This window comes from Lithobates pipiens, unplaced genomic scaffold (assembly GCF_037356315.1).
Source record: "Lithobates pipiens isolate NorthernLeopardFrog02 unplaced genomic scaffold, aLitPip1_a1.2 Scaffold_13, whole genome shotgun sequence".
NCBI classification, from domain to species: Eukaryota; Metazoa; Chordata; class Amphibia; order Anura; family Ranidae; genus Lithobates; species Lithobates pipiens.
Genome location: NW_027507718.1, coordinates 194,262,050 through 194,280,165, shown reverse-complemented (window position 1 = coordinate 194,280,165; position 18,116 = coordinate 194,262,050). Strand labels below are relative to the sequence as shown.

General features: G+C 46.2%; 1 protein-coding gene across 2 annotated transcripts in view; it reads left to right on the top strand.

Moving 5' to 3' along the window:
• Positions 1-17,835, top strand: part of CCNI (cyclin I) — a 78,815-nt gene extending 60,980 nt beyond the window's left edge. For both annotated transcript variants that reach the window (XM_077476079.1, XM_077476078.1), the window contains exons 6-7: positions 6,528-6,758; positions 16,216-17,835. In XM_077476079.1, the coding sequence (XP_077332205.1) occupies positions 6,528-6,758; positions 16,216-16,671 (687 nt within the window). In that variant the 3' untranslated portion in view covers positions 16,672-17,835. The remainder of the gene's footprint in view (positions 1-6,527; positions 6,759-16,215) is intronic.
• The last annotated feature ends 281 nt before the right edge of the window (positions 17,836-18,116 follow it).

Genomic DNA, 18,116 nt, shown 5'->3' with positions numbered 1-18,116 from the left:
AAACTGAGCTTTCAGTTTAAATCAATTACTAGTAATTACATTCCAGAGGCAGCAAAATGAAAGGTACGCAGTCTTGCAGTTAATCTTCTTTATAGAGCAGCCACATGCGTGTCCTCTGCCAGCATTCTGTTGAATGAAGGACCCTTGGTTTCTGTGTGCAAGCAATGCTTACTTTGCTGAATTCCAGTGTACTACCTGTTTACCCCTTTCACACTGGGAAGTTTTTCAGGCGCTTTAGCGTTAAAAAAAACACCTGTAAAGCGCTTGAAAGAAGCCTCATCTGCAGTCCCAATGTGAAAGCCCAAGTGCTTTAAGAGCCCTTTCCCAAGGCGTCTTTCAGGACAGCACCTGAGAGATAGCGACTCCTCCCTCCTCGTTAGGAAACACCTTCTTCCTCCAGACTTTAAAGGGAGGCGCCTCCCTACCACACCTCAGTTATTGTGTTTCCTCCGGCCCGGAGGGAACATCTTCTGGGAGGGAGTCAGTTTCTCTCAGGTGTTCCTGAGGGACTAGGCTTCTTTCCCTTTTTTTCCTCCTTTAGAGACCCGCTGTCCTCCCGACCTACCCAGGCCTCGGCAGCGGTAGCAAGCGGGCTCCTCTTCCCCTCTTGTGCTCGGAGAGAGCCGAAGACTCGGTGGCCCGCACGTTCGTAGGCGCGGCGGCGCGCGTGTGCCGCCGCCATATTTTTTCCGGCGGTCGCGCCGGAAGTGACAGAGCGGGTCATCGGGTCGGCTGAAACGTCGTTTCCGGCGTGGACGCAGGGGGGAGGAGGGAGGACAGGTGCTGGTGCCTTTTTTCCACTTCTGGTCCGGTGCAGCTGCATTATTGGAGTCCGGAGGCGGCGTGTAGCCACAAGTGGATTTCTGCACACCTGTAATGGAAGATTCAGCGTCTGCAGCGGTGGGGACAGGCACCAGCAAAGCCCAGGTAAGAGGCAGCGGTTAAAGTCTGCCTTCTTTTATTTCCTGGCGTTTGGTCTCGCTCTCTTTTTTTCTTTCCCCCCTAGTGGCAAGGGGCCTGTCTGGGCACTAGAAGCTGACTGGTTTCTTCTCAGTGCACCTGTGTGGTGATCCCTATCAAGGCTGAGACTGGGTCTCACTAAGGGTTCCCTGGTTTTTTCCCTTTTTTGTCTTTTTCTTCATAGGCTAAGAGCTCTGACCCAAAGAAAAGATGTCCTTCTTGCAGGGCCAAGCTGGGAGAAAATTGGAAGAAAACCCTATGCAGTCCCTGCATTACTTCTTTAGTTAAGGAGGAATCTGCCTGTGAGGATCTGGTGGCCTCTGTAAAGAAGGAGCTATACGCCACGATTCAGAATTTTCGTGACTCACTAGCAAACCCGGCTGCTAGTCAGCCTTCCACTTCAGAGTCTTCCCAGGGGTCTCTCTCAATCCCGGTGTTGGAATCTCTGCCTGAAGACCCTTCAGATAGGGAAAAGCAGTCCACTGCTCTTTCCGTTAAAGATTCGGAAGAGGAGTTGGAGGATTCTGAGGTAGCCCCCTCTAAATTCAAACTGTCCCTTGAAGAGGTCGATGGGCTCCTTAAAGCCATTCATGCTACGCTTGGTTTAAGTGAGGAGAAAAAGGAATTATCACTCCATGACCGCATTTATGCTGGGTTGGGTGTGCCTAAGGGCCGAACGTTCCCAGTTCATCCGGTCATCTCTGAGGCCATTAGGAAAGAATGGCAGGATCCAGAGAAAAAGCCCTTTTTCTCCAAAGCCCACAAAAGGCGTTTTCCTTTTGAGGTGGACCCTGCAGCAGTGTGGAACAAGGTGCCCAGACTGGATGCCGCCTTTTCCCAGGTTTCAAGGTCCACGGATCTGTCCTTTGAGGACATGGGAGTTTTGAAAGATCCGATGGACAAACGCATGGATCTTTTGCTCAAGAGATCATGGTGGTGCAGTGTCTTTATTACAGACCAGCCAAAATCTGACAGTAAGACAGGTTATGTCAGCTTTGGGGGTTCTAACTTCAACAATGCCAGCAGTCCAGTGGGCAAGAATGCATTTCAGGTGTCTGCAGGCTTTCCTTCTCAAATCTTGGGATCACACAGTGGCATCCCTAGAGGCAGAGGTAAGAGTGTCAACCCAGGTAAAAAGGTCCCTATGGTGGTGGAAAAGACAGGATGTCTTATCGGAGGGGTTAGTCTGGGCTTTTCCAGTCGAGAAAAGACTAACAACCGACGCCAGTTCCTGGGGGTGGGGAGCCCATCTAGGAACACGTTTCACTCAGGGGTCCTGGGCCAAAGAGGAGGCAATAAGGTCCTCAAACTGGAGGGAGCTCAAGGCGATTGCCTTGGCTCTGGAGTTGTTTGTTCAGGAACTCCAGTCCCATCACGTCCAGGTCCTAACAGACAATGCCACGGCGGTGGCTTATTTAAACAGACAGGGGGGTACAAGAAGCAGGTCGCTTCAGGTACTGGCCATGGAGATTCTTCGGTGGGCGGAAAGACGTTTGTTATCCCTATCAGCAGTCCACCTAAAAGGGGATCTAAACAGGTTAGCGGACTTCCTAAGCAGAAACGCTATTCAGGAAGCGGAATGGTCTCTAAACCCGGAGGTATTCGCAATGATTGCCGGAAAATGGGGTTTACCAGAGGTGGACCTGTTCACCTCAAGGGTGAACGCCCAGGTTCCCCAGTTCTTTTCCCTGGACAGTCGCGATGGCTCGCTGGGCACAGATGCGCTAGCTTATCCATGGGAATTTCGTCTTTGCTACGCCTTCCCCCCATTTCAGTTAATCCCGTTAATTTTAAGGAAAATTCAGAGGGAGAAGGTGCCAGTTATTCTAATCACGCCCTTTTGGCCAAAAAGGGCCTGGTTTTCAACAGTTCTAGGTCTGGCAATCAAGCCTTGTTGGCATCTGCCCCTCAGGCACGATCTGTTGTTGCAGGGCCCAGTAAACCATCCAGGAGTGGCCAGCCTGGCCCTCACGGCCTGGTTTCTGAAAGGCAGCTCCTTAGGAGCAAGGGGTTTTCCAACTGTTTGATCTCTACCCTTTTGGCAAGTAGGAAAAGGGTTACGGGGGCCATCTATTCTAAGGTTTGGAAGCGTTATAAAACTTGGTGTTTTTCAGCCGCCCAGGTGCCAGGGAGCCTTGTCTCCATCTTGGAGTTTTTTTTTTACAAGATGGAGCAGACAAGGGTCTGGCAGTTAGTACCCTGAGGGTGCAGGTAGCAGCTCTGACAGTGTTCTTAGAGAAATCTGTGACCTCAGGTCCGCTGGTGATCAGATTCTTTAGAGCCCTTAAAAGATCTAGGCCAGTTCCGATTAAGGTTTTTCCTAGATGGGATTTGTCGTTAGTCCTACAGTCTCTAACAAAGGGGCCTTTTGAGCCTCTTGTGGAGGCTTCCCTTAGGTTTCTCACATTAAAAACCGTTTTTCTGATTGCCATTGTCTCTGCACGCAGGATCAGTGAGCTAAATGCTCTGTCAGTTAAAGAACCATAGCTTTCCATTTTTCCTGACAGAGTTATTCTTAGAACAGATGCAAAATTCTTACCGAAGGTAGCTTCAGTTCAGAACCGTATACAGGACATAGTACTGCCAACCTTTTGTGTTAACCCCAAAGGAAATAAGGAGACTCTTTTCCATACTTTGGACGTCAGGAGGACTCTGCTGAGTTATCTAGAAAGGACGGAGTCCTTCAGGCGTTCAGATTCACTGTTTGTACTTTTCTCAGGAAGAAAAAAGGGTTTTCAAGCTTCTAAAGTTACTTTAGCTAGATGGCTGAAATTGGCTATCTCTGAGGCATATTCCCAGGCAGGATTATATCCTCCAGCAGGAATTTGTGCACACCCAACCAGGGCTCTGGCGTCTACGTGGGCAGAGAGAGCTGGTGCCACCCCTGAGCAGATCTGCAAGGCGGCGACATGGTCGAGTTTTCACACATTTGTGAAACATTATAGACTGGACCTCACTTCGGCCAGCGATCAGGCATTTGGCAGAAAGGTCCTGCAAGCTGTTGTCCCGCCCTAAGGGGTAAATCTCTGTTATCCTCTCAGGTGCTGTCCTGAAAGACGCCTTGGGAAAGACCAAGTTAGACTTACCGGTAACTTATTTTCCAGAAGTCTTTCAGGACAGCAAACATCCCGCCCTATGGTATTGTATTATGCTACGCTGTGACTAACGTATGTGTTTATGTGTTCCAGCCGGGGCCGGAGGTTCTCTTCTACAACTGAGGTGTGGTAGGGAGGCGCCTCCCTTTAAAGTCTGGAGGAAGAAGGTGTTTCCTAACGAGGAGGGAGGAGTCGCTATCTCTCAGGTGCTGTCCTGAAAGACTTCTGGAAAACAAGTTACCGGTAAGTCTAACTTGGTCTTTCACAATGTCAGCACCCGAAAAACGCTCGTAAAGCGCCGCTTAAACTAGCAGCGCTTTACCAGCGTTTTTCGAGCATTATTGGGGCGCTTTTAACCCCTGCTAGTGGCCAAATAAAGGGTTAAAAGTGCCCACAAAATGCTGCTGCCAATAGCGCTTTTCAGGTGTTTTACAGGTGCTTCCCATTGATTTCAATGGCAAGGGGCGCTTTAGGAGCATTGTATTCACCGCTGCAAAAAGGCTACTTGCAGGACTTTTTTTTGACGCCCTGCCAGCGCAGCACCTCTGTGTGAAAGCACTCAGGCTTTTACATTGGGATTGCAGTTGCGGCTTCTTTCAGGAGCTTTACAGGCGCTTTTTTTTTTTTTTAAAGCTAAAGCACCTGAAAAACGCCCCGGTGTGAAAGGGATCTCAGTGTGAAAGCACTTGGGCTTTTACATTGGGATTGCAGTTGCAGCTTCTTTCAAGCGCTTTACAGGCGCTTTTTTTTTTTTTTTAATGCTAAAGCGCCTGAAAAAACGCCCCAGTGTGAAAGGGGTCTCAGAGCCAGAGTTTTTCAAACAGTGGAGAGTGAGAGCTTTGCTGACTTAGCAGGGGGTTTGTGCGATTTCAGGTGCAATTTGTATCCTTTCTAACCATAGAACGTCTTCCACTGAATTTGTTGTATAATACAGTATACTTAACCACTTCAGCCCCGGAAGATTTTACCCTCTTCCTGACCAGAGCACTTTTTACAATTTGTCACCACGACGCTTCAACTGACAATTGCACGGTCTTTCTACGCTGAACCCAAATGAAATTTTGCATCCTTTTTTTTTTTTTTTTCAGATAGAGATTTCTTTTGGTGGTATTTGATCACCTCTGCGGTTTTTAGTTTTTGCACTATAGAAAAAAAAATGCCAATTTTAAAAAAAAATCTATATATTTTTACTTATTGCTATAATAAATATCCCCCAAATTAAAAAAATAAATACAAATTTCTTCATCAGTTTAGGCCAATATATATTCTTCTACATATTTTTGGTAAAAAAGAAAAATATCAATAAGCGTATATTGATTGGTTTGCGCAAAAGTTATAGCAAGGTAAATATTTATGTAATTTTTTTTGTTTTTTTTACTAGTAATGGCAGTGATCTATGATTTTTAGCGTTATTGCGACAGACTGATCAGAGACTTTTGACACTTTTTTTGGGACCATTGGCATTTATACAGCGATCAGTGCTATAAAAATTCACTGATTACTGTGTAAATGTCACTGGCAGGGAAGGGGTTAACACTAGTGGGCGATCAAGGGGTTAATTGTGTCTTCTAACTGTATGGAGATAGGATTGACTAGGAGAGGAGTCATATCATTTTTCCTACTTGGCTCCTCTTCTCTGACAGCGCAGGGATTTGTGTGTTTACATGCTGGCACATGTGCACACGATTGCACATAACCGGTGGCAATTGTGCCCGCTGGCCACATGCATCGGATCCCCCACCGTGCAACGGGCGCACACCCTCTGGTGCCCAAAAAAATAAGTGTAGGACATACCCATACAGGATTTCGCTCAGGAGAGACATTCTGCTGCAATATATCTGTGTGATCTCGTCGTTAACCAGTTAAGGTATTACTTCACCCAGGACCTTACATTCACTATATCTGGTCTCCCACAGTACACAGAACACTGAAATGCAACTATTTTAGTAATTATATACTGCTAAATAACTTTTTTCATCAGCAGTTACAGCAGTCTTGTTACTTCTATCAGTGTCTGGTTAAACTTGTAGGAGGAGTTTTCATTCTCGCATGATTATCCTATCAGGATGCAGCACCCTTGATCTGTATCTGGACAGTACTGATTGCCCCTGTGCTGATCACATGCACCCTCCCAAGAAAAAAAAAAACTCTAGCAATGCACACCAAACTAAGCATGTGCAGCCTGTCCCCTGGCTCTTTATTATCAGGAATTATATTGGGTACAGTGGAAGGAGGAGAGGATCCGAGGAGACAGGATCAAACATCTTTTTTACACAATGCAAATGATTACTCCCTTAGGTTCCACTGTGAGTTTATCAAGCATGCTTTACTGCATATACCGACTGATTTTACTGTTGTGTGTTTAGTAACACTTTAAATGATATATGTCTGCAATAGAGCATCCAAGTATCATAATGGCTCTAGTGCAAGTGTACACCAATCTAGGCCTCAAGTTTTTCTCTTTGTATGCAGTTCCATGCCATGGCACTGACCAGCAGCCCTCAGATGTTAGACAGGATGCCAGAGATGAATCCATCGCAGCACTTGGCTCTGCTCACTCGGCAGCTTCTTCAGTGTGTTGCTTCTCACCAGCTCCTGCAATTCAAGGGCTCCATGTTGGCATTGGCTGTCCTCAGCTTAGATCTGGAAAAACTACTTCCTGATTGGCTGGGGCTTACCATCAAACTGCTTCAGACTGCACAGGTATGTTACACATTCTAAAGTTTGAAGGGAATTTCCACTTATTCAAAAATGCAAACGCTCCCATCTCATGTGGATTTAAAAAAAATTTCCCTAGCCACTTGCAGTATGTTATTAAAACCTGCCTCCAACAATCTGACACACTGTTAGAAAAACTGCTAGCTTGCTTTGTAATCAAACTTGAAAATTGCCACTTAGTAGGGCTGGGGAAAAAAAACGATTTAAATCTTGAATCGAGTTGAGAGGTCAAATTGATCGAAAATGTATTTTCTTTGTTTTCTTTTATTCTTCCCAGGTCTACCACTTGGGGCAGGGATCTCAAACTGGTGGCCCTCCAGCTGTTGCGAAACTACAAGTCCCATCATGCCTCTGCCTGTAGGAGTCATGCTTGTAACTGTCAACCTTGCAATGCTTTGGGACTTGTAGTTTTGTAACAGCTGGAGGGCCACCAGTTTGAGACCCCTGACTTAGGGCCTTTTGCACACAGGGTATTTAGTTTCTCCTCTCAATACCTTTTTACTCAGCTTGAAAAACACGCCCAAAGTCGCATATTGCACACGCCTTCAGGTGTGTCTAGCATTGAGCGTTCATATATTCTATTGGCTAGAATATTCATTTTAGTCTTGCCATTGGAATGCATTAACGTTTACACACGCCCAAAATGCATCTTCGAGTTTAGACGCGTTATCGCTTGTTTAGGCACCACAAGCATTTTTCCTGCTCTTTAGCTCCCCTCTTAGAACGTGCCAGTGATGGGTATTTTTTCAACCTGTAAATGCTCCTCTTCTAATACACCTTTGAATGCCTATGTGTGCATGGACACATGAGATAACATAGAGGTGCTTTTACAGGCTGAAAAAAAATGTCAAACACCTATAAAAAGCAATGTTTTTTTAAAGCCTTGTATACATGAGGCCTAATACTTCAGGGAGCCTGTACTAGAAAAAATGGCATAAGCTGGTTGACAGGACACTTGGAACCATTTTTATTTACTGGTAACTGAAAGCTTTTTTAATATTTCATTACAGTATAGTATTTAGAAGTATGTACTTCTTGTTGGCTCATAGCAGAGAAAAAAAAATGATTGAGAATTGAATTTGTGTGGATTAAACTGCCATCATCCTAAATAGCATTAAAAAAAACATGCAACAATTGCATTGGGGGATGCCCCCTTGGATTTTATCTATGGCACAATAAAGGATGTATATAGGTCAAAATAATTAATTAAAAGGCATAATAATGCCAACTTTATTAATATACAAAAACTAGAAACAGTGCATATAGCATACAAATATATTCAACAATCGTAAATTGTAACGATAAATCAATGAATGAACATATATAAGGTGGTATGAATTAACCCAAGCTTGCAATTCCAAAGTGCCGTCCAAAACAATAGGATCAGCAGATTGGATATTCAACCATTATAAACCCAACATGTTTCGGAAATGATTGAATTGTTGTGCATTTTCCTTCTTCAGGGGTGGTTTATTATGGACCAATATTGGGATATTATTTTCTTATCTGTAATGTGAATATGAAAAAATATATAATGGTAGAGGCATTTTGATATATAGAATAACCTCAAAAAAGGCACAATCTGTTGTAAAGGAGCTTCAAACCCAAAAAGTACTCGCATATCAGACTCATTGAAAACGTGTCAGTGCTGGCTTAGCCCTTCCTTCTCTAGGCTGGCTGCTCAGCTGTCGGCTAATTGCCAGCTCTCATCTCTCTCCACAATTACCCAGCTGTCCCTGATCCTGTTCGTCTGACCTGCCTACTTAAAGCTGTCCAGCTCACTTCATCTCTGCCTTCGCCTTGGTCACATCACATGAAACCATCTCCTGCGGTTCTGTTTAAAGATTGGTTTGCTGACATCCCTTCTGGCTTCTTATCCTGCTTGCTGTTGCTCCACTTGGATCCCTGACTTCTGGCCTGGCTGATTACCCGATCTGGTTATTGAACTCTAGACTGGCTGACTGCTCGATCCGGTTACTGGACTCTGGCTATGCTTTGACTACGCTTACTCTATTTATTTACCTTTTTATTTTTATTAATAAACAAGTGTGATTTCATTGTACTTCTGTCTTGGTCTGGTTCATGGTTTCTGACAAAACGGTAAAACCGGCAATACAGAAAAACAGTACACGCTGGTTGCATGACTCCTCATATCCATACAGTGTAGATGGTAACACATGCATCCATAGCTGGGGTGTCAGATCGCATCCACAAAAGACGCCTGATAAATGCCGCAAACATTTTTTATGTGGGTATATAGTAAATAGTATTCCAAAATGAATCGAGTCAGTAAATATATACAGGCTGTGTCCCGGCATCAGCCAATCACCTGAGGGCAAGTGGGAAGGAGTAATCCTACTAATACGGCCGATCAGCTGTGGGGAGAAGGAACAGCTGATTGCAGTAATTACTAATCAGCTGTACACAGCTGATTGTGAGGGACAGAGCATCTTTTTTAAACAGAAGTACGCAGTTACCGATCAGCTGTATACAGACCGCTGATCGTGAGAGGCAGGGCATATTTTCTAAACAGAAGTCTGCGGCAAGGCCACACCTCGGGGGTGTGGCAACGTCAGCAATACAGAGATAACTGATCGTAGAGTGCAGGGCGTCTTTTTTTTTCTGAGGCGGGGGTTGCAGCCACGCCCCGAGGGCCGCGCCTCCCTCCGGTGACGCGGGGAGGCTCAAGGCATGGCAGAGACACATCGACAAGCTCCTCCCAATGCAAATAGGCTAGAACATAGATGGAGATACTCCGTCATTTGTTCAGCCTGCACTAGGGGAGCTTACCCGCCGGGTATCAGCAAGGAGAACACATGATATAGAGCCACCTAATGGACAAAGGAAGAAGTAGCGAGCAGCGTGTTTACACAGGGAAAATAAATGAATTAAAAACCTACATAAATACAGTAATATAAAAAAATTACTGTATATAATACTGTATTTGTGTTTTTAATGCATTTCTTTTCCCTGTGTAATGTCTAACTATGTGGCAGATCCCCATTTAATTTTGGAATACTATTTACTATATGCCCACATAAATGTGCACTTGTTACAATAGGGAGTCTTTCTTATTATTTTTTCTTTGTTTTTATTTTTCATGTACGATTATTTTTACAACACAAACTCCTTTTGCGGCATTTATCAGGTGTCTTTTGTGGATGCGATCTGACACCCCAGCTATGGATGCATGTGTTACCATCTACACTGTATGAATGTGAGGAGTCGTGCGACCAGCGTGTACGGTTTTTCTGTATTGCTGCTTTTACCGTTTTCAATGAGTCTGATATGTGCGTATTTTTCGGGTTTGTAACTCCTTTACAACAGATTGCATTTTTTTTTTTTTTGCATTACAGATAAGAAAATAATATCCCAACATTGGTCCATAATAAACCACCCCTGAAGAAGGAAAATTCACAACAATGCAATAATTTCCGAAACATGTTGGGTTTATGGTTAAATATCCAATCTGCTGATCTTATTGTTTTGGACGGCACTTTGGAATTGCAAGCTTGGGTTAATTCATGATACCTTATATATGTTCATTCATTTGATGCATCGTTACAATTTATGATTGTTGAATATATTTGTATGCTATATGCACTGTTTCTAGTTTTTGTATATTAATAAAGTTGATATTATTATGCTTTTTTAATTAATTATTTTGACCTATATACTGTACATCCTTTATTCTGCCATAGATAAAGTCCAAGGGGGCATCCGCCAATGCAATTATTGCATGTTTTTTGTAATGGCTCATAGCAGGGTAGTGCTAAATTTGGGCAGTGTTTGACCGCCTTTTAAAATCTTGTCTAATAGCAAATACCACAAGGTCCCTTTTAAATACCTTCCTGTAAAGCTCCTGGGCATGTGCATGTAGATTTTCCCTGTAGCTCTTGATTGGATTACTACATCCAATAGCCCATTGCCTTGTGCAATGTTTAGGGACATTCCAATCCCCTTTTGGTGTCTACAGCCACGTTTAATTAAACATAGCTTAAAAGCAAAGGTAGAAGGTTTTTTCTCTTTCGTTCATTGACGGACACAGCATCTTCATCTTGACCTTAGTCTTATATCGCCCCCTTCAGTAGAGGACTAGGCAGAGCATGTAAAAACGGCAAAACTGCACAGTACCACCCAGGGGGCGGTACTACCGGCTATAAACCCTCACACTGCATAAAGCAGCTCCGTTTTTTCCTGCCTAGTGTAGAAGGACCTGGCTCCCGGTGGGGACCATTGGTCCTGGGAATTTTTTAATTTTTACTGCATTTTTAAAACCTGTGATATACAATCAACAGCCGGGCTGGGTGCCAGGCTGAATAATATAGATCCTGTTAGTCTCCCCAGCCTGTCCATCGAGCGTGAGCATGAGGTAGAGTCTCCCCATCTGATCCAGGGGTGGCCGGTGAGCTATATGCTCCGGGAATACATATGACCAGGCTACTGCTGTCCATGTCACAGTGTGCTGTGGCCGACAGCCACCCCGTACTGCTCGGGTGATGGATCTGTCCATGGAATGCGTCCAGCAGTCCCTGCAGGAGGGGTAAGTATGGTTCCATCTGTCTCGGCAGGATGGAGCAGCTGGGTATTCCCTGGGAGGTCAACTAGGGGGGTCTCTCACGCTCCCTTTCTTCTCTCCCTGTCCTACCCCTCCTCCCCATGCTATGGGCCGCTGTGTGACTGGGCATATGGGGGTGCGGTGCATGTACCTGGCCGGGGGGGCTCCAAGTCCTGGCAGGGGGCTGCACTGGGTGATGAGGGTGTGCTCGCCCTCTTCCCTGTTTCTTGGGCCATGGTGGGGTGTTTTGGTGTGTATGCCATGCGGGGAGGCCGCTGCAATTTTCCTGAGGCCGCCCTCAAACCTTTTTTGCTGAGGCGGCCATTTTCTAGTAGCCTAAGCTTGTTTTGCCTCTAGCTTTGGGTGACTGTTTCTTTCTCGAACAGCGTGCTTTTTACACAGAACACCTCGTGGCTGGGTCAGGGTGGTGAGTCCTGCGAGGGGCCCCTCAGTCTGTGGCAGATAGGAGGGTGGACGTTTTGTGTGACTTGCCTTGGGTCCCTAAGTGGTAACAGGCGTGTGTGGATCAGTATGGCGTCAGAAGCTGGCGCTTCTTCCCCAGACATCCCGGTTATGGCAACTGGTTCCCCTATACCTGTGGTGCCTATGGACGCTCTGTCGGTGGTCCTGGAGTCCTGTGTTGCCAGGGTGGAAGCGGCGTGCGGGCACAAGGGGGGTAAAAAACACCACCTCCCCCCACCGTCTTCTGGGGAAAGCTCTGATTCAGACTGGTGTCCTGCTGTGGCAGGCGGCCCCTGTTCTGACATTTCAGGATGAGGACCAGAACAGTTTAGGACAGCAAGAAGGACTCTGTGTCCGGGTCAGCGCAGGAAAAAGCTCTTGTAGGAGCACTTATCAAGGACCCTTCCGACAGGAGGGCTGAGGCGGTTGCCCGGTCCATGTTTACGGTGGTGGGGTCAGCATTGCGGCCAGTGTTGGCCACGGCCCTGGTGTCCCAGACGCTTACTGAATGGGCTAAATTGTTGCACCGTGAGTTGGAGAAAGCAGCAGGCATCTCCAGTCTGCGTGGAGCTGGCGGACCAGTTGGTACAGGGCCTTAAGTATGTCTGCGATGCAGCCTTAGATACGGCGCCCTTGCTCTCTAGAGCCTCAGTATCAGCTCTGGTGCTACGTCGCCTGATTTGGCTAAAATGCTGGTCTGCGGACCAGGCATCTAAGAAAGCACTGGCGGATTTGCCCTTCCAGGGAGAGAAGCTGTTTGGAGCCTCTCTGGATGACATTATTAAGAATGTTACGGGGGGCAAGAGTACGTTGCTCCCACAGTCCAGGAAAGGTAAGGAGCCACGCCGTAGGCAAGGGCCCTCCTTTTCCGATCAGAAGCAGATTATTCGTCCACCCGGGTCGGCAGGTATGTGTTCCCAGTCTGACAAGGTGCCTGCTGAGGGACAAGAGCGTCCCTGGTTTCACAAGCCAAACGAGCCCCTGCGAGAAAATCTGTTGCCGCATGAAGGTTTGCCCCCGCCCGACTCTTGGGTGGGGGATTGCCTTCGGGAGTTTGCAGAAAACTCGCCATGCAAACTCTATGGGAGTTTGGTTGGGTACTGAACCTCCAGAAGTCAGTGCTGGTGCCGACTCAACGCATGGAGTACCTGGGCTTGCTTCTGGACTCCTCAGATGAAAGTCTTTCTCCCTTCGGACAAGTTGCAGACTCTTCAAGCTGCAGTGAAGTTGTTGGTGTCCTGCAGGTGGTCGTCACTGTGTTTTTGAATGCGAGTCCTGGGTCTCATGGTAGCCACTTTTGAGGCGGTACCGTATGCTCAATTCCACATTCGAGTCTTACAAAAGGAGATCCTGTCCAAATGGGACAAATCTCCGTTATCACTGGATTTTCAAATTCAGGTGAGCCAGCTAGTCGGGGATTCCCTGCTCTGGTGGCTGAGGTCTCCGGCCCTTCAGTCCAGGAAGTTGTTCCTTCCTCTTCATTGGATAGTGATCACAATGACCGGGTGGGGGGGGAGTTTGGGGCGTACAGTCGGCCCAGGGTCGCTGGATGCAGGAAGAATCCCGCCTGCCGATCAATGTGCTGGAACTTCCGGCAATCGGGTGGTGCCTCTCCACATGGTCACAGAGGCTGCATGGGCTTCCGGTCAGGATCCAGTCGGACAAAGCCACGGTGGTGGCGTATATGTCAACTATCAAGGAGGAAAATGGACCTAGGCTGCAGCCCCGGAGGTCGCTCACATCCTGCGGTGGGCAGAGCGCTGCGTGCCAGCTCTGTGTGCCATGTACATTCTGGGCATAGAAACCTGGCAAGCGGACTACTTAAGTCATCAGATGCTGGACCAAGGGGAATGGTAGCTACACCCGGATGTATTTTGGCTCCTTTGCCTAAGGTGAGGAACTCCAGATGTGGATCTCCTGGCTTCTTGACTCAATCGGAAAGGTAGAGAGCTTTGTGGCCAGGTCAAAAGATCCCTGGACGGATGCGGCAGGTGCTTTGGTGCCTCCATGGGGACATTATCAGCTGATTTATGCCCCCTCACTCAAACTTCTACCTCGTCTACTTCGCAGAGTGGAGGCTGAGGGAATTCCGGTGATTCTGATTGCCCCAGATTGGCCTCGACATCCTTGGTACGCCAACATAGTACGAATGGTGGCGGATGTTCCTTTGCTCCTTTTTTTTATACTGATTTTTGTTTTGAGAATTGTTTACTCACACGGTGTCTGCAGCACCTGGCATTTATATCGAATATCTCATAGTAGCACAGGGGTACCATCTATACATGTTCCTTGGTGGCTACCGATGCGAGCGGACCTTTTGTCGCAAGGTCCAATACTTTATCCTGCTTTACAGTCGCTAGCTTTAACGGCATGGCTGTTGAAAGCCAGGTGCTAAGGGACCGAGGTCTGTCGGATTTGGTAATCTCCACTATGCTGAGGGCACAGAAGTCGTCTACTCTGAAGCTTTATCATCGTACGTGGAAGGCCTACATCTCCATGTGTGAGGAGATTTTGCACATGCTCGATTTCCAGGATCCTGCTGTTTTTGCAGCAAGGAGTCGATCAGTAACTTGCATTAAACACCATTAAAGGGCAGATACCAGCTTTTGGCTTTGTTTTTTTTTTGTTTTTCAGCGACCTTTGGTGACTCACTCATTGAGTACATTTGTTCAGGGGGTTTGTCATGTGGCCCCTCCGGTACGACCACCGCTGCCTCCGTGGGATTTGAATCTGGTGCTCTCGGTGCTTCAGAAACCACCATTTGAAAACATTAGGGAGATCCCCTTATTGATACTTTCTCAGAAAGTAGACTTTCTAGTGGCTATTACATCTGGCAGGAGGGTTTTTGAGTTGGCGGCCATGTCATGCAAGTCTCCCTACTTGGTCCTCCACAAGGATAAGGTGGTGCTGCGCCCACAACCTTCGTTTCTTCCAAAGGTGGTTTCGGCCTTTCATCTAAATTAGGACATTGCGCTTCCATCCTTGTGTCCTCGGCCGTCACACCCCACAGAGGTTGCTTTTGCATTCCTTTGGACGTGGTTCAGGCTCTGCGGGTGTATCTGTCTACTACTGCTCCTTTTTCAGAGGTCGGACTTGCTGTTTTTGTATCGGTAGCTGGTCCGAAGAAGGGCTTGGCGGTCTCGTCAGCCACCATTTCTCGATGAATCAGACAGATGGTGGTTCAGGCTTATGCCTTAAGGGTGCGGGCGCCCCCCTTTCCTGTCACTGTGCATTCGACCAGGGCAATTGGTGCCTCCTGGGCTTTCCGACATCAAGGGTCCATTTCCCAGGTGTGTAAGGTGGTGACCTGGTCGTCCGTTCACACTTGCACTCGCATCAACCTTGTAAAATTTAGCGAATCTTCGGATGCTTGCTTCGGCCGCAAGGTTTTGCAGGCGGCTGTTTGAGGTTGCAACTTCTCCATTGAGGAGTTCTGGTTGTTATGGGTGGAGTTATTTTCTTGCTGTTCCCACCCCTCTTTTTTTGGCACTGTTTGGGGATGTCCCGAAGGGCAAGATGAAGACGCTGTCTCCGTTAGTAAACGAAAGAGAAAATAGGATTTTTGTACTCACCATAAAATCCTTTTCTCTGAAGTTCATTGAACGGACACAGCATCCACCCCTCCTATGTATGTTGTACTGCTCTTTGATGAGCTGAGCTGCTGGATGCAGTGTGAGGGGTTATGACCAGTAGGACTGCCCCCGGGCGGTACTTTGCAGTTTTGCTGTTTTCACATGTTCTGCCTAGTCCTCTCCTGAAGGTGGCGCTATAACCCTAAGGTCAAGATGAAGATGCTGTGTCTGTCAATGAACTTCAGACAAAGGGATTATACGCGAGTACACGAATCCTATTTATTTATTTTTTTTATATCTTGATGCACTCTACGCATTAAGGTAAAAAACCTTCTGTATGCAACTCCCCTCTGAGCTGGCTATCGTTCTAGCATTGTGCCCGAGAGCAGAAGCTCTCTCCACTCTCTCCCTCCTCATTGGCCATTGGCTCCTGCTGCTGTCAATCAAATCCTGTGATGAGGGAGCCGGGCCGTGCCACATTGTCTGTCTGTCTGTCTGTCTGTCTGTCTGTCTGTCTGTCTACAGATGCAGGCAGCGCAGCTCGGGATCAAGCCCGCAGGTGTGCCACCATAAGAGGCAGCTTCATATGGTGGCCCACAGCTAAGAGAAGGATCAGTGCTGCTCTGTGCAAAACCATTTCACAGAGTATACTATGTTTTGTCATTTAAACAAACATGGGTTTACAATCACTTTATTTCAGTGTAGTTGGTGACAAGTTTAATTAAACTATATTTAACTATAATTTTTTTTACTTTAAATGGCAACACTGCAGTTCTCTAGTTCTTGCTGTACCATGGTGCCTCAGCTATTGGGGATCTGTTTGTTTTACTAGTTCTCTAATCTCTTACAGATGGAAAGCTCCCAGCTGTTTCGCTGTCGGGAAGAGGCAGCACGGCACCTTTCTCCTCTGCAGGCTTCCTTGCCTCCCAACGCTGTATATGTCTACAGCCCCTTCAAGCAGATGCTGGTGACCTGCAACAGAGGAGAGTACCAATTCCGTCCCTCCCCTGTCCCAGGGCCAGCAGTCCACAAACAGGGTAAAAGCACACCAGGAGCTCTTATGAAGGGAGCAACTTTCTTCTACCAGCGAGTAGCAGCCCCAGCTGCCTGCAAGCAGGCTTCCACCAAGCGTAAAGTGGAGCAGATGGAAGTTGATGATTTCTATGATGGGATCAAGAGGCTGTACAATGAAGACGCCACTATGGAGGTTGGGAGCATGGAGATTGCTGCATGCAATAGCGGCCTGTCTAGGCAGGAGGGCAGCATATCTCCATGTCCCCAGTTACAAGCAGTGTCTGTCATGTAATTGCAGCTTTTCACACCTGTGAGTAAGATTCCTTCTGACACCCCTGTAGGCTGGGAGTTGCATCTTCCAATGTGGTGCCTTCCTGACCTCCTTAACAGGAATTGTGTTCAAGAACCATACAGAATGATATCCATTGTAGTAAAGGCCATACCATACCAGCTCTGGACAGAGGTCTATGATTCCTGCCTGTTTTCTCATGCTGCTAATTCTAGTTCCATCTCTGTCACTATAATAGATAAAAAAATATGAAAACAACACATAAAATGAAAACTTATTAAAAAAAAAAAATCCAAAACTCCTAAAAACAATAATAAAAAAAGTAGCAAGACTGTTTAACTTCTTTAGTATTGTCAGTTCCATTGTGTTTTGCTGGCGTATTGTATACTGTGCACCTTGACATTTTGTATTTTTGTGCGAGCATATTTCTATCTGGTGTTCTCGAGTTGCCCCTAAGCATTCTCTTTTAAGTATGTCCAATATTTTTTCTTCCCGTGCTTCTGCTTCCTTGTGAAAACTGACTTTACAAATATTTTCATTCCTATCCAACCAACCAACAAATTGATAACCGTGAGTCCTATCAAGTTATTTAGTTGTGCTTTAATAGTTGGAGAGCACTCTGCTTACTCAGCATTGTGTGTTTTAATCTGACACCTACTATGTAGATTAATCGGAATTCGGTTTAATTAGTTCTAGAACTCTCATCTGTGCTTTTTGATCAATAGCAACTGGCCCCGCAGTGCAGTCATTCTCTGCTTGAAGTGGGTTGATGAGATGTATTGCGTTTTTTTTTTTTTTTTTTTTCCTCACTCGTTTACACACCTACAAGATGCTGTTTTAATCGATTTGATTCATTCACTTTTATTTGTTGTTTTAACAGTGCACCATGACTTAACCATGGCCGGTTTTAAAGAATATTAGAATCTTTTTGTAGAAACATCAGGATTTTCCTATTATTTACCCCTGGGACAGCATTATCTAGAGTTCATAAATGCTGAAATAGTTTGTCCCAGCATGCATCCTTAACTTTCTATTGTAAAGCTGTACTATTCATAACATCATACTTTTGTAGAGATCTCTGATCAGTCTGGGGCAGGCATGGCCTATGGAATCTTTATTCCCATGTAAGTTTTTCCTGGTTGCAATAAAGAATTGCCCTAAATGTAACACTCTTTTTGTTTGGTTTATTTCTGTGTTCTTTCATTTTACTTCATCCATGTCTAAGTTTGATGGTTGGTCCGTATTCAACTGAGGTGCTTCTCCTGTCTCTCCAGAGAGCTGTGCACTGGCAGGACGCTAAAAAGGTCCTGCAAGCAGCATCTTTGAGGCGCTTTAGGAGCGGTCCTAAGACTGGATTCACACCTATGCATTTTTAGTGCATTTTGCAGATTTGCACTACAGAACGTGTTCCATAGGAAACCATGTTAAATGGGCTGTAGTGCAAATCT